This window comes from Athene noctua, chromosome 2 (genome assembly GCF_965140245.1).
Source record: "Athene noctua chromosome 2, bAthNoc1.hap1.1, whole genome shotgun sequence".
In the NCBI taxonomy this organism is placed as follows: Eukaryota; Metazoa; Chordata; class Aves; order Strigiformes; family Strigidae; genus Athene; species Athene noctua.
Genome location: NC_134038.1, coordinates 58,301,252 through 58,327,145, shown reverse-complemented (window position 1 = coordinate 58,327,145; position 25,894 = coordinate 58,301,252). Strand labels below are relative to the sequence as shown.

General features: G+C 37.6%; 1 protein-coding gene across 3 annotated transcripts in view; it reads left to right on the top strand.

The window, feature by feature from the left end:
- The window catches only part of SPIRE1 (spire type actin nucleation factor 1), a 133,123-nt gene that overhangs the window by 85,986 nt on the left and 21,243 nt on the right, over window positions 1–25,894 (top strand). For 2 of the 3 annotated variants that reach the window (XM_074899268.1, XM_074899267.1), the window contains exons 5-10: window positions 5,324–5,407; window positions 6,458–6,622; window positions 13,581–13,667; window positions 14,053–14,182; window positions 17,735–17,776; window positions 24,756–24,919. In XM_074899268.1, coding sequence (XP_074755369.1) covers window positions 5,324–5,407; window positions 6,458–6,622; window positions 13,581–13,667; window positions 14,053–14,182; window positions 17,735–17,776; window positions 24,756–24,919 — 672 coding nt within the window. The remainder of the gene's footprint in view (window positions 1–5,323; window positions 5,408–6,457; window positions 6,623–13,580; window positions 13,668–14,052; window positions 14,183–17,734; window positions 17,777–24,755; window positions 24,920–25,894) is intronic. The other variant, XM_074899269.1, reaches the window with a different exon arrangement.

The window sequence follows — 25,894 nt, the reverse complement described above, 5'->3', positions numbered from 1 at the left end:
GCCATAAAGATGGTGAAGGGACTGGAGCATGTCACATATGAGGAGAGGCTGAGACACCTGAGTCCGTTGAGCCTGGAGAAGAGAAGGCTCAGGGGGATTATATCATTGTCTATAAATACCTGAAGGGAGGGTGCAAAGAGGACGGAGTCAGGCTCTTTCCAGTGGTGCCCAGTGACAGGACCAGAGTTGATGGGCACAAACTGAAACACAGGAGGTTCTCTCTGAACATCAGGAAACACTTTTTTACTGTGAGGGTTACCAAGTAGAGGCACAGGTTTCTCAGGGAGGAACTCTCCATCCTTTGAGATATTCAGAAGCTGCCTGGATGTCATGCTGGGCACGTGGCCCTGGGTGACCCTGCCTGAGCAGGGAGGCTGGGCCAGCTGACCTCCAGAGGTTCCTTCCAACCTCACATGCTCTGTGAGTCTGGGAGTGGCACCAATAAATAGTGACCCCAGCCCGTAGCAGAGCTAAGCATTTGTGAGTGGGCTGTGGGTGATAAACTCCACAACTGGCAGAGCTGGTGCTCAAAGACACCATATGATGCTGGCCAGCCTAAAATACAAGAAGTGTCTAGTAGACTGATGTGTCTTAATCTGTTGCAGTAGGCTGGACTCATATCAAAAAGTTTTAGAGATTGATACACACCCTAAACCATCAAGTTTAATTTTCCTTCCAAGCTAATTAGTACTTTGTATAGTTTTATAATTGCCTTCATCTTCAATTGCACTGAAAATCCATATTAATCAAAAAATTGTCCATAATTTCATTATTCACAGTATGCCTTGTAATTAAGCTTTTGGTACAATACAGATAAAGCTCCCAATCTGTCATCTTTGTACTGATCTTTTAAATCATGCCGCCTTTCACTTCTGTCCCTTCTGATGTGAAAACATTATTCTTTCAGTCTGCCTGGATGTATTTCAATCAGATCTGTATGAAAATGTAAACATACAAGTTCTAATTTAAGTACACAAGTAGAAATGAAATTGTTCCTTTTTTGTCTTAGTTTCATGCCATGCAAAGACTCAATTGAAAAACAGTTAATTAAAAAAGTCAAGTGTTACTTTCTGCTTACCATGGCTATACTGGTGTATCATTTGTACAAAATATGATAATAGAGGTAGTTAATAGGTACCGAAACAGTGTCAATGACTAACTTATTTTGGAAATATTGTCATTAGCCAAGTTACTCTTAATAGTCTTGTGACTGTAAAAGCTGTTAAATACCCTGCTGCTTGGATTTTCAGAAAGCACAGCTGGAGAAATAAATCGTTTCACAAACACTGCTCCTAACTTCACTTTTGCCTATACTTCTAGCCTTCCAGTGACTCCACTTTTGAACCTGTGTTTCTGTCAGGCTTGCACCCCCACTGTGATCTGTTTGATCCCTCAGTTTAGGAGCTTTAATAAGGGAAAAGGCTGCTGGTTTTTTTTGGGGGGGGTTGTGGGGTGTTGTGTTTGGAATTTTTTTTCCTGAAGTGGTGCAGGCAGTCACTCAGTAAGTGTTACATGCATTTGGTTTGGGGTTTTCTTGCCTCTTCTTAAATAGTTATGTTGAGCAACATGGTGACCATTGTCCTTTCCAGAGCTGAGCAAAGTGCATGAACCCATACCACTATATATGAGAAACTTTGTCTCATACCCACTTGAGAGGTTTTCAAGGACTGATTTAACTGATCCTATTCCCATGTTTGAATTAAATGGGGTTTGGGTCTTTTCAGAGAAATAGAGTAATGCTGCTGGCCAAGCCCTTGATATTTAAACCAAGTTGTATAGCTGAAGATATATAAAAACAGCTTTTCCCCTTTGTGCAGGTTCTGTATTTTTTTTTAATTGAGTCTAGAGGTCCAAGAATATTTTATTAGTTTCACAGATAGCAGCATAAGAATTACTTGCATCAGTGAACAAAGGTTTCCTAATTACAACTATAAACTGAGAGCTGCAGTAGACTGTGTTCTGCAACTGATGAAAGGCAAAGTCCAGATCTGGATTCCCAAGAATACCATCTTCATTAAAACGTTGCATTTTAGAGAGCATTTTAGGGAAGTGAGTCTTTGACGCTCTGCTGACAAGTGTCTTATATAAACTCCCATCTGTCACCGAGCTTAGAAGAGCGTGTCTCAAATGTGGGACACACAGCAGCAGCAAATCAACTGCCTGCTTTTAATACTGCAAGACACTTGAAGACATTTGGTATTTTTATTACTAGCTTTTGTCACAAAATGCAGGTTTTTTTAAAAAATATGGCCAAATGCTGTAATGGTTTAAAAAAAGCCAAAGCTGTTGAAACATTCACTTCCTAAAGATCCAACCCTGATTTCCTGAATGAACACCCAGGCTGTAATAGGTCTGTGGTATGGGTCTGAGGTTCTGGGATCGCTTAGAAAAACCCTTTTAAGATGTTTCTGCTTTCTGTAATGGAAACCCATTTAGATCATGTATTTATTATACTGTAACAAGTTTTCTTAAGCTTTTGTCCAAAGGGTAAGTACAAGTGTCTACAGCAGCTGAGGTTACTCACAGGTTTTGGATCACAGTTAAATTCTAGTAAATGGTCTCTTGTAAATATGTTGGTTTTCACAATTCACGATTAAAACAAATGCAAAACTCACAGATGCTGGCTTGGGGTGCTGGAGGGAAATGATACTATTTCATTTAGTCCAGAAGTTTAAAAATAATCATTTGTCACAGTGAATTTATTCCTTCCTAAGCAGCACCTGACAGGTGGAGAAGACTTACAGAAGCCTTCCTAAGCACTGGCTGCAAGGATAGAGCATTTGCTGTTTATTTTTCTTCCCAGCCTTCCAAAACTTTTTAACTTCTGTAATGATAGAAATTCCTTTCCTTTCTACCGTTCTCTACTAATTGCAAGATGAGCTGCCTTTAGGGGTCTGAGCCGGGTGCTGGGGAGGGGAATGTACTGTCCCTACAAAGTGGGTGTCTGTGCCCACAGGGTAGGAGGGCAGTAGCCACAGCACTGAGCACTAGGATGAGGAGTAATAGGAGCCCAGTCTTGGCAGTAGCCTGTGCTTTTATCAGCTCATTTGTATCATAAAACTGCACTTTGAGGGACTTACCTCTTGGCTGGCAGGTTTTGCTCTGCAACTCTCCAGTGCATGGTAGCCAGCATCACTTACACCTATGCTTTCTCGGGTAGAAACTCCCCCTCTAGCTATGTTCCAGAGAAACTAATTAAACGGTTATTTGGAAGATCTTTCAGCTGTTGGGTTTTTGTTGTTTTTTTTTTTTTTTTTTTTTTCTCCCTTTCTTATTTTCTGATGTTAAGAAAAACAGGTTGTAATCTTTTAGCTTCATGGAATATTTATGTCAGTCAAAGCCATCAGCCTTTGGGCATAAACCAGCCTAGTAAACTGTGTGGTAGGGAACATGGTTGCTGAGATGGGTAATTGCTTCAATTCATACTGAACAGTCGAAGTAAAGGTTAAGCAGCTGGAACATGTTAATTCTTTTAAAAAGAATGTGTCCCTTCCCGTATGGAAAGGAGGAGCAAATCTGACAGTTGTGAGCTCATTTACTGAGGTTAGATTTTTGATGGCAAAGAAGAAAAGAAGAAAGTATCAGAAGGATTGTATGTTTTGCAGTTTATGAATAAATGTTAGTGGTTTGCAAGGAAGCAAGTAATTTACGGTACACAGATACTCTGCAACTGTATAATACAGAAAAGAAAAAACCCTGGATGGCAAAATACATATGAAACCTTTATGTTACTCATTCTTCCCATTTTTCTTTTTTTCCCTCGAAAAAGGATGATTGCCTGTAAATGTCAGACTGACTGCTGACTGCAGCAACAAGACCAACACAAGTTTCCATAAAAACATTCTTTCCCAATTGGGTATCCTGTGGTGACACGGCAAGTCATGACAAAGCGTTCCTGCGTTGTCACATGTATTTGCTTCTGTAGTGTAGGTGATTTATGGGGTTTTTTAGAGTCTTCCTGTAAATTACGTACTTTATTTTATAGGGAAATAGTAGTATTTCTTCTCTGATACGAAAGCAAGTGTGTTACTTACTTAAGATAATAAATAAGCCATCTGCTGTCTTTCTAAAACTTCTGTGGTCGCTGACTCACATGTGCTCTCTCTGTTAAGTGTGCAAGTTAAGCACTCTTCCAGTGCTTCCATTTTTTCCACTGAAACGCTGGCAGTTTCAGAACTACTTCCAGGAAAAATATTTTTTACAAAATACACTTATTTTTAAGTTTTGTGGGAAGTTCAAAAGCATTGAAGGAAGGCCTTGAGTGCTTAAGAGTGAGAAAATTATTTTTGATAAATAAATACATCTGTCAGACCTCTGATCTGTTGCTTGAATACTACATTAGTGAGTACTTAGAAGAGATCAAATTAAACGTTGTTAAAGATTTCCTGGAAAACTCTGTAAAACTGTAAATGAAGTGTTGGGAGTTTATACTGCTGATACCAGAATATTTCAATACAGAAGTAAACCAAAAAATAGCATTTGAATGTGCAGTTGTTTATGTGTATAAGATCATTTCCGTAAAGCCACAGCCTTTTAAATCTTTTGCTTGCATTTGTCTGTGTGCAGACTTGCCTATTGTTTGGTGTGCTGTAATGTTTAATCATTTTTCATATTCTTGTTAGTAAGAAAGCTTTTTTTGTGCTCCTTTGCAGACAATTTTTTTCATACTTGCACTATCTGATCTTATTCATAAATAGTAGTTTTTACTTTTGATTCTCTTTTTTTACCTTTTGTTTCTCTTCCTTACATGTTTTTATTACTCAGAATCTATAAACATGTAATACAGACTACTTAATTTCAATATACATGCAAGTCTGTCACTATCCAGTTCAAAGGATTTCTCATAGTTCATTTCTCCTTGCAACTGAAGTTCTGGGGATTTCTCCTTCTACAAAAAGGAGCTGTCTTGAATTCAATAAATAACAGTAACTCTGGTATGAATGGGATCTCTACCAAGTCAGTAAGGTTTTCTGTGTTGTAGCTTAACATGTGCTAGGTGTTGGGGTTTTTTTCTGTGAATAGCCTAATTTTAGGAATATTAACATCTCTATGTATAATTTTTCATCTGTCTTTTCCTCATCTGAAGTAATATACTCAAAATGTAAGATTTTTTTTTTCCAGCATTTAAGGTCCACTTTGCAGTTAAGAAAAATACATTCAAATAGTATTTCAAGTTACTTTTACAGTATTACTATTCAAGCCATAATGCATTCATTAAAATACACAAACAACATAATTCAACAGATGTCAAAAATTAAGCTTCAGTCTTAATTGAGAGTAATGCTACCATTCATTTATTGACTCATTATCTTTTCATTGGCAGAATCTGAAGAAGATTCAAGAAATGGACAAAGAGGCAAGTGATGAATCCAGCACAGATCTTGATGACTTAAAAAATGCTGACTGGGTAAGACAACAATTGAATAGTGACTCAACATCATTACTAGTAGTTTATATTTCTTTATAATGCCTACCTAAAGTTGTTTGTTTTGTGTTAAAATCAGTGTGGGTTTTTTTAACATATGAATTAATAGTAACTCATGACAAGTTAGAATTGAATGAAGTCTCAGCCTACCTTCACAGACAGATGAAACAATACAAGTATCCAAGCATTACGGTTTTTTCTTTAGACTGTTTTCATGAAGAAGCTTTTGCAGTTTAAAAAGACTGGACATTTAGACAGGTAGCATGCTGACTGCCCTTCAAAGGGGCAGCCAGGCAGTACACAGAGCCGCCAGCTGAGCTGCTCCAGTGGTCAAAGTAAAATATTACAGAAAAACTCTTAACAGAAAGTAGTTTGTTTTATTTTCTAGTTATTATTGTTGCCAGTTCATAGAGGAATATTATGAGGTTCTTAAAAATATTTGATTTCAATCTCCCAATCTTCTGTCTACCACTTCTTCCTCTTCTTCTCCAGCCATTCTCACTGCCCAGAAAATGAGAGGGAGGTGTTAGTGTATGGTGCTCTTACAGACAGAGCAAAAGAAAGTTAAGTACTGAGAGGATATTGCTAAACCTTAGGATTTGGAGTCCATTCCAAAATTAGTTCTGGGCCTAAGGGAAACAAAGTTTTGGATTCAATCGCTGTCTTAATTCACATAATATTAGCTATAAGTCTAGAAACTTTTCTGACATGCTTGCAGTACACTTGAAATGAAAATAAAGATCTGTGGTACGAGAATTTCAAATCCTTTTTCTGTATTATCTTAGAGATGAACATCAATTGAAGTGAGACTCCCCAGTCCTGCTGAGTGGCAGCAAAGTTCTGTTACATTCATGAGGGTTAAAAATAGGCTTACATAGAATATAATGGGTTTTGGTTGATGTGCTAAAAATAAAACAGTACTGCTGTATGTGTTTCATGGTGTCCTGAAAGGGGAATGAACAACTCTGTTTTAACCTGAGGTGGTATTCAAGGGTAAGGTATCAAATAAAACACTTTCTTTTTTCTTTTCAGGCTCGTTTTTGGGTACAAGTGATGCGAGATTTACGGAATGGTGTTAAACTGAAGAAGGTTCAAGAGCGTCAGTACAACCCGCTCCCAATAGAATATCAGCTCACACCCTATGAAATGCTGATGGATGATATTAGATCCAAACGCTATACCTTAAGGAAGGTCATGGTAAGTCAAGAGAATCACTAAAATTTTTAAAATCTGAAATGCTATTTTCCTTTTTTATTCTTTGTTTCTTCTCTTTTTTTCTGAGAACCTTGAAATTATGATTCCATGTAGATAATAATGTTCATGGTTTTTGTATGGCATCTTAAATTTACATAGTACATTGAGGGGAAAAACATGAAACTAACAAATGTTGTGTATTTTGTTTTCCATATGGCAGGCATTTAAAATTCTGACAGACATACCTACATATCATATGTTTGAACAAATTACTTGTGCTGGGTTTATGGTAACCTTAAGAGTTGTATCAAAAGACGCTATGCTTTTCACGGAGAGATTGTTTCAGACTTTCTTATTGGGAAGAATATTTATTTTGAACTACAACATAATTTTTGGAATTCCAGAATATAAAGTGCTACCATGAGTGATACTGTGATAGGAAAGTAAAACCTACAGTGGCTGAAAACTTATATTACCTACTACCTATATTATGCCATTTGAAAACTTATGTTACCATGGTCTGTTAGGAATTTTCAAGGAATACTTTATGTAAAAATTTCAGATCTTCAATTTGTAGAAGTTGAGCTTAATTATTTTTAGTGTATCCTATTGCGGCTTTCAAGTCAAGACAATATGCCAAAGCAAGCTAAAGAGTATGGATGGGTCTCCTCCTCCTAGATACTCATAAAGGTGCACGTGAGATTGACTTGAGGCACTCTTATCAGAACCCATTTGATACGTACCGGTGTCCACCCGTTCTTTCTTTCCTTTTGTTTATATTGTGTTCAACATTAAGATGTTGTTCTTGATAAGCTAGCACCTGATCTAAATGCCACCTTATTCATAATAGGACATTTTTAATGCCTTTATCAGAGAGCATGTGTTTGGTCAATGTCAATACTTATACCTTGCACTTCCTTATCTTTGCCAGTTATTAGTTACAGTGGAAGACAATGCTTCAGAATATTCAGTGTTCAGATGTATTTTTCTTCCTGACAAAACCTCACACAACCTGTATTAGTGAGAAAGCTGTGATTCCAGCAGAAAAATTCAGAGATGGCGGTGGGGACAGGATGAGAGACAGTTTGTCCTATCAGAGATCATTATAAAAAAGAATAAAGGAGGCAAAATGTGGAACAACGGCATGGGGAGCAAATAAATGAGTTCTGTTACAAGTACTAATGCCTTTTATGTATGAGCTGAAAGTACTTTCCTAATCAAGATCTGGATTTAGACTATCAGATCGTATTTATTTTCTGCAGCAGATGTTGCTTAGATGTTAAATCAGTAGGGTAAAATATATATCCAGGTAATGATGTTGTCTGTCTTTCCACTAACAATTCAGAGACCTGTGCTACGTGTTCCTGCTACCCACTGCAAAAGAGGAACGGTCCCCTCAGGACCTTGATTACTGTATGCAGTCAGGATAGTAGTTTTGTTTGAATGGGAACCCCTGGGTCATCTAATTTTGCTTTTCTCTGACTAGCCCTTAATTCATCTTATGCTGAGCAAGCTCCTGCCTCTTCAGAAGAGATTTTCTTCATTATATGGTGGGTCTTGGAGGCACAGCTGCTCCTCTGCTCATCCAGACTCTTGCTGTATACAAAATCCCTGCAAGCATCTATTTTTGTCCAGCTATCTTGTCTACTAGGTAGATTGTCCCAAGTGACCCCTGGGTGTAAAACTGCAGGTACAGTACCTATAGGGCTGTCTGTGATGCAACTGCTGGCTTAGTCTGACAACTATTAATGACATTGTGTTAGAAAAATAACTTCTTTCCTAGTAGAAACCTTAAATTCAGTGACTGGGATTCTGCTGCAGGGTCTGCTTGAAGAATGTGCAAAGCATACACAATAGAGTGCAGCTTGACATGAAATGTGTGGAGCCTGAAGGATTCGCACAGAATTACTAGTTAGGTTGCATAAATACAGCATCTTTTAGCTGACTGTCATGGGTCAAAGCTGATTATATATATTCCCATCAGAGAAAACTGTCATGGTTCTTGAGAAGAGGAGAAATGGACAAGAATCCTAAATCTGAATTTTAAGGCAGCCTGGGAAAGATGGATTATGTTTCTTTCCATCAGTCCAAACAAAAGTTGGGCAGAAATTGTATTAAAAGCAATTTTTGCTTTAAATTTATAAGTAGTATTTTTAGGCTTGGTAGATTGTGAAAATGCATATGCTACTCATGATAACAAGAGGTGAAGTACATTTTTTTAAGTAAATGGTATGCAACCTGAAGTCTTTACTGTTCTTGTTATTAATATAATGGTGTCTTTCAAAGAGTAGTTTGATCTGTCCCTGTCTGCTCAGTACTCTGAGTAGAAATGAAGAAAGGTACATTACTTAGTCCAAAATAGTTCCTGTCAAAAGTGTTAACAGATGCCAATAACTGGAGCTGTCTGTTCTTGCCTATCTTCTGTCATAGTGCAAATATTCAAAATGTTTTGAAGATGTAAAACATCAAAATTTGGGCTTTTTGTAAATATCTGGTTTCCTTAGTTTCAGTGACACTGGCATTTCTATTTTCAGTACATATGAAAATAATTTAAAATTTGGCATCACTCTATCCCGATGCAAGAGTCCTTGTTTCTATGGTTGTTGTGGGAACAACAGAACTTCCATTCTGGCATTTTATAATCTTTAAATGTCAACATGGAAAGGTGTAATAGCATTTTTCTTCTGTGGTGTGCTCACTCACAAAAAGTTAAAAATTATGAACATTGTTAGATTCAACACTCGGTAATGAGGAAATTCAAGAATTAAATTACTCTTATAGGCTTAATTTTTCTTTATTATGCATATGTGTTAAGCTACAGCTTTTAATTCCGCACTGATTTACAATTCACTCTCTTTCCTGCTCACCTCCCTTCCTCCAAGATGTGCACTGTTCACTACATTTCCTGAGCAGTGCTTATTGAATAGTATCTGAATACTCTTACGTTATTTATGCAATGCATAAGGTACCTTTTATGTAGTATTGAAACTCAGCATTACATTGCATAACAGTTAAATTCTTCATAGATAGTGATGCTCTTGTCTTCATAGTGAAGCCCTTCACAAATACCTGTGATGCTGTGGTATTATCTTGGCCATGTTGCAAAAGGGGAATTTCAGCATGTAGGTTGAAGCTATTATTATCAAAAATATTCAGTAATTTGAATGTTTAATCCAAGAATCCCGTGGCATGGTTGTTTGAGTATTTTTAACAAAAAATTATTTCTTTATAGTACTTATCATCTTATGGTACTTTCATTAAATTGCAATAAAAGCTGTGCATGGACAGTATTTTCATAATAAAGATCTCAGATGTTTCAAGCTGGACTTAAAGAATGTGAGGAAAAGACTTTGACCAGTTAGTCCAGCTGGGCATTGTGGAGTCTGTTGTTCTCTTACGCACAGGTCTGACTTAGTTTTACTGAGTGGTATCCAGCTGCTTTTAAGCGAGGAACTTTGCGTTTTCATTTTCTGCCTTCATCATGTGTTTTTGCAGAAGTTAGGAGTCATCCTAGGTAAAGCAGTGAGCTTTACAATTCCTAATCATGCTTTAGGAGTATTCAGAGGAGGAGTGTAAGTACTGTGGTTATCATGTGGTATCATGAACTTGTATCTACAATAGATATGCAGCAGTGTGGATACAGTGGCTTACGATGTGAAGTACCAAAGCACTTAATTCTTGGATGCTGCTGCTTGAGCTTTCTCTGTGTAACAACTGTGTTAACAAAGGCCCTATACTGTCTGCATACTGGAAGATGGCAAATATTTACCTACTTAGAATACTTTAATTCACAACAGAACTTTATCATGAGCTGTTCTGGAAATGATGTATTATGCCCTCTCCTGTCTGTTTCAGTGTCCATGCAATTTAATTTTAAATGAAAATTTCTAGATAGCACAAAACTGTTGTTCAAAACTATCAGTTTCATGTTGCCTATTATTTAGAGAGAGCACTCTCCAACTTAATGCTGTCACCTTTTATAGTGAGACAAATAAATGGCTGAGATAATTGAATGTCAGCGATAAGTGGTCTATTTTTTGTGAAAGTCATGTGCAACGTACTTGTTGTTTGGGATCATCATTTTTAAAGCTTGGGCTTCAGCCAAAGGTTACTAAGTACCATTTGCAGTTATTTTTTAAACTCCAAATCCATATTTATATATTAAAATGTGGTGGTAGCAGGTTGTGAGTGAGGAGATGATTTAATGGTATTTTTTCTGTGTTTTAGCTGATTAGATCTGTAAATTTCTGGTTGATTTTTATAACCATTAGTTATGCTTTCCCCACACTGCCAGTTCTAATGCATACTGTTGTACAAAAGCAGTTTTACACATGTGACGACTTAAGATAGTTTTACAGTGTTTTGATGTATTTATTTAAATACTAGTTTGCAGTTGGGTCCAATCTGGTATATGAAAAAAAAGATAATTTTGTTGGGTTTTTTTTTCCCCTGCACAAATCATGGCTGCATCTGCAGAAGAGATCTCTGATTTAGACTTTAATCAAAGAGCCGGGAATTTTAATTAATTAAAAGATGTGTGTGAAATTGCTCATTACAGAGAGAGTTAGTTTGAGTAAAGAAATAGATCCAGTGTGGAGAGAGAGGCTAAAAGGTTTCCTTCAGTGTCTTTCATACCAATTTCTTGTTTGGGTGCCGAGTAGGAGAAAGTAGGTTCTGCCACAGGCACTCCTGTTCTTGGTCTGTTGACTGCAAAACATCCACTTGCTTTGCCACCAGCTCCCTATGTATCCTGTGGAAAATCACTTAAGCAAATCTTACAGTTCTCCTTTTCCAATCAAATGGGAATACTGATACTAATTATACCCTCATGACATTGTCAGGGCATAGAGTGCCCTGAGGTGAAAAGCTCAGATCCATGTATTATTTATTTCTTGTTGTCATGCAGAAGGTTGTTCCCCAAGGCTGGAACAGGGATTATCAGTTTACAAAATGGCTGTTCTAATGGTAATAACTCTCAACTTCAGCTATCAGCTTTGACATCTGATGAATAGTAACTTGGGGAAGAGAGACTTCTCATTTCATTAACAATCCTGTAAAGCATGCTGGCCTCAAAAAATTGCTCAGTCTTTAAACAGGAGTAGTCAATCACACCGCTTAAAATAATATTTTCCCCATCATAAAATGTCAAATCACTGTTTAATATAAACCTTTTCAATTTTAATTTTTCGCACTATTTTTAGGAAGGTGATGCATGTTGCAGAGTTTAGCAGCTTGGTATTCTCTGCCAAACTGTATGAAATTCAGTCTAAGGAAGCTAAGAGGGTGGGGGAACAAATATAATTTGGATCATGTCTGGGGTAGGATACCTCCAGAAAAAGTCCCTGGGAAAACAGTGAAGTGTTTTTCAGGAGGGACTCTGCATCTGCTTCCTTACCAGGGAAGGGATGAATCTTCTCTGGGACGCTGTTGCTCTGCCTCAGCCTGGATATAGGGCATGTCTGAGGTGAGCAGAGCTTATACAAAAGCTGCATGGCATTAGTGAAGTTCAGTTAGGGATGATATTCAGGTATCATATTATGGGTGTTTAAACCCATTTTTCTGACTGCAGCATTCTTTCTGGTTAGTGAAAGTGCATGTGATAACGACAAACCAGAGCTGTGTCTTTACATATATTTTCTGGCTACAGAGGTTGTATGAATAGAGTCTCTAAAGAAAAATGAGCCAACTGACCCTTAAGAAAAGAAAAAATAAAAAAAAAAAAGGCAAAAAAAAAAAGCTGAAATTTGGGACACTTGGTCTAAGAAATACAGTGTCATTGGAATTCCTGTCAAATTGGAAGACAGGGCTGATAGACAGCTACTGTGTAGTAATAGAAGGTACGAGTATGTATGGTATGGGATGCTCTCTCATCCTCGACTGTGTGCTCTTGAGCACTGAACTATATTAAGACTAAACCTGAGGTGGATTTTTTTTAGCAAATCCATACACTTATTCTCAGTTTACAATTTACAAATGCTTTATATGATAGGAAAAGTTCCATTGCTGCCTTTTATATCTTGGACATATAGTGAATTGCTGACTCTCCTGTGATGTCTTCCCTATGGTTTTACGTCTAAATGAAGTATTAAAGAAAGAAATGTCTGTGTCTCTGGAGAAAACCAAGCAAACAGCCCTCGCTCAGCCCCTCTTCTACAGAAATATATGATTTACAGTGAGGAAACATGCTTCCTGTACTTCCAGTGGCATGCCATTGCGTTCTAGATATATTAACAAACTTTGTTTTACACTTGAGTAATCTTTAAAGTGCAGGTGAAGAGGTAGCTGTGAAATCATGCTCAGGGCTTCCCTCTCCTTCTGGGATTTAAACACAGGGCCACCTCTTCATGGCCAGAGCAGCAGAGACAAAAAACCAAGGAGAACATAATTTCTGTCCCTTTTCTACAAGCAAATCATTGGTGATTGTGCCAGATATAGCTTTGCTTTCACATTATTGCTTAGGAGATGGTAAGGAGATCAAGAAAACTGGGGCCTTAAAGAGCATCCATGTTTCCTCAGAGGCTAAGAACACAAGAGTATTAGAGATTGTGTAATGGTTGGCAGTGAGATATGATGCAAATAGTTGTTCCTAAAAATGGTGTCAGCAACTTTTCCTCCAAGCAAGATACAGCCTTCATCTGCATTCTCCCATAGACACGATTGCAGCCTTGACGTTTGATTTCATTATTTCAAAATTCTAAATGTTGCTGATAAAAGCTGCTGCAGTTGTGGTTATTCTTGCAGCTATCTGCAAAGCTGAAAAACTGTTGTCGACATTTTTGCTTGCCTGTGCTCTGCATATGGATTATTGCTCTGCTCAGGACTGGTGGGGTTTTAAATCTCTGCAGGTGTTAGAACACTGCAAGCTCTGTCAGGTTTGTTGTGAGTTTTCAATTGATCTCATCATCTGCCATGAATATGAATGCAAAACATGAAAATATATATTTCACTTTCTCCTTTCCAGGTCAATGGTGACATTCCACCCCGATTAAAAAAGAGTGCCCATGAAATAATCCTGGATTTCATCCGATCGCGACCTCCATTAAATCCTGTATGTAATCCAGTGGGCTTCATTCCTAACAAAGATGTGGCTTTTTAAAGCATGTTTGTGTCCAGGGAATAGGTTAAATATTAAATTTTCTGACATGGACTTTCAAAAATATTGTCTTTTGCATATAGAACATGATCTCTTGAAAGAACAGTGTGTAGTATCTTGCAGCTACCTGTTAATACCTATTATTACCACCAGCCCTTTATCTCTGGGAAATCACGATGAATTGGGGAAAAATACAATCCTCTTTTGAATTTATGTGAGTTTTACAATTGATTGCACGTAAAATCATACCACAATGTTCCACTTTTTTTCTGAAAGAGTATGAAATCTACTTTCAAGGAAGCGCTGTTTTATGTAAATATGATTATCTTTATATCCTGAGGCCTCGGCAAGAAAACTGAAACCAACCCCACCACGGCCACGCAGCCTTCATGAAAGGATTCTGGAGGAAATCAAGGCAGAGAGGAAGTTACGTCCAGTCTCACCTGATGAGATAAGGCGTAGCAGGCTGGGTAAGCACGCTGCTAGTTTCTACCTGCAACATCCACGGAAAACTTCCCACATAAGAAGCAGTAGTATTAGCAATGTCTGTGTAGATGTCATGGAAGATAAAATTATTCTCATCCTTTTAGAAAAAGAAAGAACCTACAGGCTTTGCTATGGCTATGCAATCTTTGTGCTGAATTGCATTTAAAAATAAGATACTGTTTTCGTGTAAGTATTAGATAAATTTAATGGCATTGTAGTGCTTGTTGCACATGACAGTTAATATTAGATTTGCTCAGAATGGAATGGGTATTGCTTCTTCTCAGTGCAGTATTCCTTACATATCTGCAAGTAATTTTATATGTCTGGTTTTGATTAATTTTATTCTCTTTGTTTCCTGTTGTTAGCATCATCAACTTCCTTAATTTAAAATCTGCTTATATTTTGTTTGCTGAAACTATTGCTTTTATTTTGAATCTAAATGTTTGCTTCATTTTCCAAGTTTTGGAACGTGTGTTTGTATATATTTTCCGCAAATAATTCAGACTTGCACTATAAAGGACTTAATTTCTGCAGCGTATGTTCAACAACCCACTATGAAATTATACAAATACTATGCTTTCCAACGATCGCCAATCTGCATTAGTTCAGTGGTTCTGATGACAAAAGCATGACAAATATAGTCTTACATTGTGACTTGCATTTCTTTAAGAGCACAGTATTTATCTGTATCAGAAAAACTGAGCTAGCTGGATTTTTGAAGAGCAAAAGTGGCATTTTATGGCTGAAAAGCATGAAATAATCCATGTATGTACTGCCTCTCACTGCTTTTTGCTGACTGTGCTTGCCACATGTGCTTAAAGGCACTGGTCCAGATTCAAGTGGGTTGTCTTTGGAGAAAAACAGTTTAATCAGTTTTGCTTTGTTGAATTGTTTTTGAAATGCTTGGTAGAGTTTGGTGAATGCTTGGGTGCATTTTTAAAAGCATGGTGTTTTGAATATTGGTTTTTTTGGGCCTTCCAGTTTCTGGTTGGGGTTCAGTTTATGATTGCTCTATCAGATAATGTTTGTAATAGGCCTAGACATTTTTCCTAATGTACGAAGCTTCTAAAAATGTGGAACAATGTCTTTTCTTTCAAACATTCAATTTCAGTATTTTAAATGTTCTCCATCTGGTAAGTGTCTTATCCTCTCAGGGACAGCAAATTTGATTTAATAGATCTTTAAAATTTCTAACTGATACAAATGACATCAAACCCATTTAGTAAACAGTTTCTAAAAACGATGTCAAATTTTGGAGTATTACTGGTGAGGGCTTCCTGGGCAGATTTCAGGGCATGGCCTCCAATGAGGGATACCTGTCTTCTGCCAATTCTTCATTTTTTGTTAAAGAATTAAATTTCTGACTTTTGGAGCTGTGGTAATTCCCCTTCAGTCCAGTGAATTGTTTGGATTAAATGCCATATTACTGGAGGTGTAAAAGGGCACACAAGCGTTTTATTTCCCAAGTGTTTATTTGTTGCTGGAACAAAGAAAAGAGCAAAAGGCCTTGAAGGTAATTTTTTCTTGTGCTGAAATATGAAGTTTTGTTCTTTCTCACATCGGAATGATTGTTATGTCAAAGTTCCTTTTAGAATAAAAAGTGTTTGTGCAGAATTGGAAATGGAGTAATGCTAGTGACAATCAGTATGGTACAGATAGATCAGCCACATAGTTTAGATGACCACTGAATGTCATTTAGTGTAACATGTAAGGTAATGAGGTTTAAGGTCTATAAATCTAAGTAGAAACCCCATGTGGGGCACTTGCACCATCTGGACAGAAATACTATATGTTGCTATTAAAAAGAAGGAAGAATACTATATGTTGCTATTAAAAAGAAGGAAGAAAAAGAGTGTTAGAGTGAAATATTTGGGAATATAAAGTATGTTGCACAAGTTACTCCTTGTTGCTCAGTTTTATAGCAATCAGGTGCACAACTACACTTGACTGTTGGGGTGAGGGGGACTCTACTCTTGCAGATACGGGTGGACCTATGGCATGGGTTTCCCAGTAGCCACAGGCTTTGTCCCTCTGCTCTTTACAACACATGCATACAGGTAAGCTCTTCAGTACCCTGAGCTGCCACTGAGAAAAGCCAGCCTGTGGCTGGCTGCTCTCAATCTAAAACTTTGTTGGAGATGTTAATTTAATCTTGGAAGCTGTTCTTACAAAGGGAGAGGTTTGAGTAGAAGAATTGGAGTGAGCTTCAAATGACCTCATAAAATCATCAGAGTAAGCTATTGAGACAAACACAGCCTTGAGGTACATGTCCTTTTAATTAAAAGCATGGATTTGTAACTCAAGCAAATTGAGCTAATGGAGCTTGGAGAAACCTTTGTTTCATGTACATGTTTTATCAACCTTCAGTTAGGACTTGGCATTAGGTGATAAACACCCTTATGCTTTAAAATGTATTTGCCTTTATGCTATGTTTGGTCAGGGATTTAGATACTGTTAATCTGTGACTGATGTTGTCTAGTTAATGAACTACAGGAAAAATACCCTGACTCCAAATTTAGCTCTAAGTCAGCCACCTACTGTGTTCACCACATAGATTTATTTTCATGAGCAAAACTTGTCCCAGCACAACCTTTTTAAAAAAATCTTTTAATGCAGTGGTATGTGTGGCTGACGTGCCCTTTCTTACCAACTTGTGTGTTTATCACCTTTCCAGTTAGACAGATAAACTGATGTCAGTTTTGATTCATTGTTGTACATTCTTGTAACTGGGCTTGGCCTGCTTATTTGGATTAGTGCATTGAAATTTTGTTTTCAGATAAGAAATATTTTGAGTGTCTGTTCCCTGAATTACACTGTTTAATGGGAGATACAGATAGGTCTTTCCAGAAATAAAGAACATCTGACCACTTTCTTGTCTAGGAATAAAATGGTTACAGTCCCAAAAAGAAGAGGATAATATTATGGGTACATTATAATGGCTAAATCCACCTAAGGTTTTCAAAAAGAACAAGAATCAGCACAAATCACACTGTGTTTGGCCTTTTTTTCCATCCTTTTCAAGGAAACTACTGCTCAAGTTCAGCTTCAGTGTCTCTCTTTATTAGTTTAATTATAATCATTGGAGATTATGCTTAAAAAAAATTAGAAATATCTTTATTTCAGGTCACTGAAACTTGTGTGAAATGTGGCTTTGTACTTTTAATTTCTTTCCAGCTCTTTGTTTCCTCTCTCTCTTTTCCTTCTCTGCTTTCTCTGTTTCAGGCAATTTAATCGAAAACACTCCATTTTGAAGATACTTGCCTCTTGTTTTGATATTTATTGAATTTCAAAAACCTCATTCGACAACTATGCAAATATATTTATAATTGCTCTGTTTGCAAGTCTCATTTATGCTACTGTAGTTTTCAGACTTTGAGCTTTACTACAGTAAAGCAATAGCATGTCTGACACATTTTGGATTTAGGCAACAGAATTCAAAATGTCTCAAGTGGAGTTAATCTTTTGTTTTCATTACTCCTCTGCTTTTCTAATAGCTGAATCGTTTTCTTTTTGTTGTTTTTGTTTCTTTTTTACAGCAATGCGGCCACTTAGCATGTCTTACAGTTTTGACTTGTCAGGTAAAAGGTGCAACAACACCTGACGTGGTTATTGTGTTTATTGTGAAATTTGTTCCATCTTGTTTGTTGAATTCCCATTTAAGAAAGAAACTTGAAGGGATTCTTCCAAGATATGGTCAGTGAAAATAAAAATTAAGATTAATTACTTATTAATACCTACATTTCCCTTGCCACAAAAGGATGACTAGGTATAGAAAATAACTGTATTTCACCTGAAATAGAGTTCTCGAATTCTGTTTAAACAGGAAAAATAAGGTGGCAGAGAGCTATTCCAAACTTTAGAAAGGACTGCAGAATACAGTGTCACCTTCAAGTCTGATTTACGTATTTATTAATATGACCTTTGTGTCTTTACACTCACTTTTTGATTAGACTGTCTTTTGCAGTACTTCATTTGTAATGAGGATCCAAAAGCTAGTTTTGAACTCATCTATCTTTCTAGATTAAATGAAATACATGTATGAACGCTAATCTAGAAAGGAACTGTCCGTTCTCTTGAGCATCTTTACAGTAAATACTTTGTGAGTCATGAAATCAAAGATGTTCACTCAAAAGAGGCTAAACCTTCCTTCTTTACTGGTTAGCAAAATAAGTTGCTAAGGTTTGCTGATAACAGCTGATACAGAGGATTCAATAGCTGAAACTTCATCAACTGTTTAATATCAAATTTAAAGTTTCCTCTTGGTGTGGGCCATTAGTTAGGACGTGCAGTAACTGTATGAACATATTCTACTTCAGAGACAACAACATCAGAGAGAGTTTGTGCCTACTAGCCAGAAAATAAATTCATTCCTCCCTGACTGTATACTAACTTTCCAGGATACTCAAGCCCAACCCCTCACTGAGGTTGGAGAATATTCTACATTAGGCTCAAAGGTTTGTCCTCTGAGGTCAGCTCTTATGCTAGCTCTTACCTAATTTCCCCTAGGTGACTCCCAAGAAAAACAGTCTCCAGATAAATCCATGCTCTCATTTTGTGAAGAAGCAACAGCAGCTGTACCCACCCCACTTCCTTCCAGTTGCATGTAGAAACATCTCATCTGGGCCTTTTGCAGAGTTTTCATCCTCCCTTTCTCCATGCACCCTTTAACCTCACATGGTTATTTTCCCCATAGAAAGGCATAATCTGACTGAAATGCTAGCATATTGTGAACTAGAAAGAACACATAAAAGTTTTTCGAATACCATAACAAAAAAGTTAGTAGTTTTGTAATATGGAAGTGAAGTTCACAAGTGATCTGTCTGTGAACATGGTTTCATGTTCTGGCTGAGCCAAGTAAACAACTTGCCACTGTCAAGAGGCGAGGAGGGGCTCTTGCTGCTCCCTCTCCTCCTCAGGCTTCCCTCTAAGTGTGTGATTCTCCCTTCTTCTCTGTGCCAGTCCTGCTCACTTACTCATGATGACCTGGTTAAACTCATGTAACCCAGGAACAATACCCATATTTTTTTTACCAGCTTGGTTTTCTGTTCTTTTACTGATTTAAACCTGCTTACTATCTGATCAGATGATCAGAGAGCTGGCTGAGGGCAGGTGATGAGCATGGGTGGATGGGAGGAAGGAACAGGCTCTCCCCGTCAGAGGTGGTGGCAAGCTGTTAATCCAGCTCAAGCCCTTTTGTGAAACCTTACACTCATGGCGTGTTTTACAGCTACTACAGCTGTCTGGTGGGATTCAAATTATATATGTGCTTGGTATCATGTTTTACTCCACTGAGTCCCCAGGGGTTCAGGTAACAGCATAAACAGGCAGACTTTGGTTTTCAAAAAGTATTGCTGCTTTCAGATATGCCAAAAGTTCCTTCAGTTTTAAGACTATAAAACTGAATGTGCCAGTGACCATCAAAAGGGAAATTTTCAGATCTGTCCTTCTACATGTGTCTATGTGCTTCTTTTGCCTTTTATTTCTAAGAATCCTGAGACATCCTCATGTTTAAATCCGAACAGTATTTTGTAAAAGCTCCCTTCATAATCCATGAATTCATTACCATAATGTTTTTATTTTAAAGAAGCAGTTTCATAGCATTCTATACTGTACTTGGATTTGCTCTTTTTGACTGACCACCAAAGAACTCTTCTTGTTTTCTTTATCCATCTTCCAAATGTGATTCGTTTTGTTTTTTCAAGTCACATTGTTCTCAGTAGTATCATATGGCGTGACTGAGTGATCTGATAAATTGTCTTTAGAAGTAAATTCAAAATGATTAAAACATTCCAGTTAGATACATGTGAGACACCAGGTGAGCAGTACAGATGAATTAGATGGGTTGGGATGTCGATAGTAAGCAGATAAGCAGTAGGTTTAAATGTTGTTGCTTTATGTACTTTTACTTTTTTCATTATTTTGGAGGTGGGGAAGCTATACTGTGCTTTCATCACTGTTTCCACATATTTGCTTTTTCACTGCTTTCATTGCTCTCTGCTTGATGGAATTGCTGTCATAAAAAAAAATGCAAACCAGCTGATAAACAGAAGTGTTTCCTACTAAGTGCTAAAGGACAGGTGCAGGCTTATATTATGCTTGCTGTCTGTGACTGGGATGATGCAGACAAATTCTGAGAAGATCTTTGCTGGCACTGAGCCCATGTAGTTGGTATGGCACAGTGCCTGGCTCCATGCATCTGCCTGCTGTTATCCTGAAGAGGAGAGGAGGGGTGCCTGGGACCTTCTTTTACACTACTGTTTTGTACTGGTAGAATAGAAGGAGCCATCAGCAGCCACCTGTAATGAGAGTAATCTGAGGGGTACTCGTCAGCTGGGGACCAGGGCAGTCATTGCCCACTTCCTCTAATAGAAAAATAATCGAAATTAAGCTGCTTTTAAGCTAACTGTTTTGAATGCATCTCAAAAGAGCAGTCATTCCCACTCTTAACACTCAAGTTCTTACCTCAAAGCTGTATGCACGGCTGCTTTGAAGTTGCTACTTCAGAAACAGTCTGTACATTTTTTGGGTGGAGGGAGTGCAGGGAGAGAAGAAAAAGGAAACTGAAACATTTAACGCCAAATTTCATAGGGATTATTCCTGTTGTTCTGAACCCTGTGAGGTGATGTGTATCACTGTTGGCTTTACATGATCTGTGCCTCAGACCTGTGTGAGGAAGGAACTCCACCAGGTCCTGGTATTCTTTTCATTTATCTAACACAATAATAAATGTGATGCAAACACCAGCAAAAGACTAGCAGTTTGGTGTACTGATTTATTAGTTCTCGTTTGATTTCAACATCTAAATCCATTGAAAGGAACAGCACATCCCTATTACCATTGTTCATTATGTAATCTTTCCCAGTATATTATCCTCATCATAACTAGTAAAAAGTAAACGTGTATTAATTCTGGAAATCCATTTTAGCCTTCTTTTGAATTCAGTGTAAAAATTATAAGGTTGAGGAACTCATTTGCTATATAGAGCAAATTTCAGATTTCTGTTGTCTTTATTGGCCAAGGAGATCTGGTTAGGAGGCAGACAGCATATGGTTACCTGACTGCTGTGGTTTGCATGTAATCTGTGGTCTGCTTAATTCCTTGTTTCGTAAGAGTCGTAATCTTACATGTAAATAGAGGTGCATCTCATATTATCCTAGAGTGGGTTTTTTGTCTCTCCTTTCTTAAGGCTAGTCAAGGAAGGCCAACACAAAGATCAAATAACCAAATCAAGACCTTCTCTTCTTTCATTTGCCTGTTGTAATGATAGCTTAGAAGAAACTCAAAAGAAACCAAACATATTCATCCAGTTTGCAGGTACTGTTCATTGTACTTGCTGCCTGAAAACACAGAGAAATTACACTCTCCCAGTGTGTCTGACTCTCTAATAAAATCTTAACCCCAGGCTGTTACTCACACAAGGGCTTTTTTAATATCATTTGAATCATCTTCAAAACATTTAGATCTATGAAACTAGAGATTGTGAACTACTATCCATGAAAAAAAATAGTTTTTTGTTTCAAAGAATTGTCCGTTAATTTCTTCTTTCATATTCATTTTTATAAGCATTAGTCTATTGGTTGTTTCTGACGTGTTTATCCTGATTAATTTTATCTTGTCTACAATGATATACGATTATTTTCCACCAGGTAATGTTCCTGTTGTCTGAGTACATCACTAAAATAGCTTAAAATAATAATTTTTTGGTGTGTGTCTGCTAACAAATTCTGGTTTTAATTTTGGAACAAGTTATTTTTGTTGAAATCTGTTTGCTGAAACTGTAAGATCTCATATTCCTTTTCTTAAATTATGATAATCCATTTGTTCATGTATATCCAGTACTGTAAGTGCAGGCATGATAAACTGAACTTGACCACTGTTGACAAAATGGATTTTATAAATTGGATTTTTTTCTAATTTTACTTTATTATTATTATTATTCTTTAGTACTTGCAAGTTGTAAAAACTCCCCCCCCCCCCCTTTTTTTTTTCTTTAGACAAAAGAATGGTGATAAATGTTGAGTTGGAATATGTTGGGTTGGATAAATGTTGAGTTGGAAGATGGTGGATTGTCTAAATCTAAAACTTCTCTGGTCTTTCTGAAGACTTATAAACCAACATGTGAGCAACTCATACACGTGTGAATTTAACAACTGATTTAGGCTTTGTAGATAGTGATTGGCTACATAAATTACCTCAGAAGTTTCCATTTTTGAAGCCTAAACTCTTAGAAAACAAAACAACACTCCCCCTCCCCAGCCCCAACCAACTAAAACCTACAACAACAAAAACAACAGAAGACAATTTACGATGTACCCTGGATATCTATTCTATCATCTCCTATAGTGCTAGGGGATGTCTGGTGGATGTTCCCTCCTCTTTCCTTTCCTCAGACCTATTGTGTGTTTTATTTTTTTGGAAGGAGGCCAATACTGCTGGCCTTCCCATCACTGATTCTCCTAGTGAGTCCAACAGTACTTACAGGCCATTATTCACCCTCCCTACCATCAGACAGGGGAGTCACCACCCAGGAAGTTTTTCAGAGAAGGGACACCACCTTTGGCTGTTGTGTTGGTGGTGCTGGGGCTGCTTCATTGGACTGTCTGTTTAGGAACCGCCCTGTGCAATCAAAAGACAAATCAAAGGTTTTTCTCTTGCTCATTTGGGAAACCCTGAGCTTCTTCAGTCAACTGCTTGCCAGCTAATTATGAGGTCTCAAGAAGTGATATTGGCAGCAGGGAGGTGAGGCAGTTCAGGTTTTGTTTTCCTGCTGTCGCTTTCTGGGATTGCATTGAGCAGTTGTTAGAGCAGGAATGTATTTGATGTGGAGGACGCCCATGTCCTACTCACAGAAATCTAGGAGGAAAAAAATGACCTATAAGCCATAGTGCTAGTCAGGACACCCATTAGCAAAGCCTTTGAAGATAGGAACTAAGGGTTAGAGAGTCTAAGTCTTTGATTGCAACTCTTTGTAGGGAGGACCTGAAGGCAGTAATAACACTGTAGTACACAGATTCATAGGCTTGGAATGTCACCATGACTTTAATAGTCCAAATAATCACCTTTTCTTATACTCCCAGTTGAAGGTATGATTTATAGAGGAGCTTCAATACATTCCCTGACCTTTCTAGCTCTGTTCTCAGCATTTAACAATAACCTAATTAATTCTTTAAAATATATACTGATTTAACTTAATCCTTTTCTTATTCCTTTTCAATAGCTACTCCGGTGAGAATGTTGTAAAACAGACCTACTACTGCAACTGAGGCTTTGTCTAGACTGTGTAGTTTTGATTTACCTAGTGCAAGAATGGCTTTTATCAATGCAAATTGTGTTGTAGCAGCAGTGACCGAGTCTGTTTATACCAGGGCAACTATGTGAGTAACTCCAAATGATGTGTGAGTATTTGCATTGTTGGCACTGGGGATATCTGGATGATATCATTTCTTTGTCATAGTCCTCCCAGTAACCTAAGGTACAAGTCATTTGACCTTCTGTGCCTCTTTTCACCAGGTATAAAAATGGGAGTAATAACTCATTACCCTAGCCTTAAAATACCTGGAGGTACTTTGTTATTACAAAACTGGGGAAGGAGTCCTATAATTACATGGGTAGAAAAACACATTTGTAGAAAGACCAGATGCTGAGGCACACATGCAAATGGGAGATTAAGAGCTTCTCTTCCTTCTACCTCCAACATAATTTTCTTCATATTGTAATGCTGCACTTTGTACTTTTACAGGGATAAAACTGATTTATCAGACCAAACTGTACGCTCTCCTAAAATATCAAAGCCTAGGTCATTATCTTAGTGTCTAAGCACAGCAGGCCCAATGCTTATGTTATCCAACATGCATCTTCATTGCATGCTGGCAGAAATCCCTAGTAATTTACTCAGTGGCGTTACATCCTTGTTAAAACTCATGTAGATGAAAATGGAGCTGGAGCCTAATGTTTCTGCTGGTACATGAAGATTAGACATCACAGACATATTTTTAATACAAATGACTATGCAAGCCTAAGAATTGTGCATATTTTTGATGAATGCTAGTTATTTAGCTCATTTTCATTCCTTTTCTGTATACTGCAAAATAAAGTGTAGTTCTGTCCTCACAGGAAAAACTAGGTTTACACCATGTTAAACCTCCTAATTTTTGTGTGGCGTTGTCTTCAGATTCACTGGAAGCTGACTGGTTCAGATATGGTTGTGCATTCTTCTGATACTTGTTTTATAGTTAATTATAGACTATAAGTTGAAGGAAGGATGTTTTTGGGTTTAACACAGAATTTTTGTTTTAAAGTTGATTGGTGTTAGTCTGAGGTTGGTTTTTAGTATTGTGCATTGCTGCTTTTTCCACTGCTTTCATTCTTTCATACTGCTTCTGTGCCACAAGCTATTGCCTGTAGTTCTCTGAGCAATGTATTGCTAAAGTAAAATAATTGCACATATACAACTATCACAATGATTTTTTTTTTTCCTTTTATGTGTATTGCCTTGACAGTAAGATTTGAGAAGGCAAAATTAAGTGCAAACACCAACTGTTCTGTTTCTTTTGCTAGATGTATCTACTCCAGAGGCTGGAAGAAAGTTAGTGGATGCCTCTGTAGTGAACGGTGGCCTGGCACCACAAGGAAAGCAGAATGGGGCAACACAAGTGACAGTACAACGCAAGAGACTCCTTAAGGCTCCCACGTTGGCTGAACTTGACAGCTCAGATTCAGAGGTAAAAAATCAGGACACAACTTGCTTCTCAATTTGTCAGAATTGATTCTTACTCCTTAACTGGCTGAATTGCTCGGCTGAGAATTGACTTTGCAGATTATCATCTGAATTTTCCATGACTGCTTTGTCAGCCCACAGAACTTCAAAAATATTAGATAAGACCTCAAAAATTAGAATATTCTTTGTAAAGATAAAATGCTAATTTTGGCCTTAAACCCAGTATTTACTTGTTTTTCTAAATGACCAGTATCTGTCCACAGTGTATACATAGCAATTATGCTTTTGGGAATATAGGCAAATGTGTTGCACCCTTCTGGCACCCATGCAGGAGCTGTCACTAAAGGACTTGGGTGTGAGGCCACTGTCATAGTACCAGCTATTAAATAAAGAGCATCAGCTGTGCCAGAGTGATTGCAGTTTGGTTAGCATGTTAGTTTGATATATAGGCTTGGGAAGTAACATCCAACAAATGTTTCACAGATAGGGACAAGCAGATACCACTTAGATGGAGAAACAACTCTGAATCCATCCTCTCTCAAATGGAGAGTTAAAGATTTTAAAAAGCATAAAAAAGAAAAAAATTTTTAAAAGCTGCCTAGTTTGAAAGCTGCATTATATATGATCCTCAGGAAGTACCAACATTACATCCTCAAGAATGAGCTTTGTCTTCTGGACCAGTAGCATTATTAATTGAGTTTGAAAGTTAAGCTGTCTGGAAAGCACATGCAGGCAGGGTTTATTCAGAGAGGCTGATTTTAGCCTGGGGAAGGCAGTCTTCCCTGACTCTCTTTCTCTATAGTAAATGCAGAAGGAGGGGTTTCTTGACAGGGCACTTACAAAAGTGTCTAAGCTGGAAGTTAGGAGGCTGAGGCAAAATATAGGTGGGGAGAAATTTATCTCTTTGCATACTTTCTTGATCTTTGAAAGGTTGTCCCTCTTTGTATTGAGGGGTTGCCCTATGGGTGCCTTATGTGGG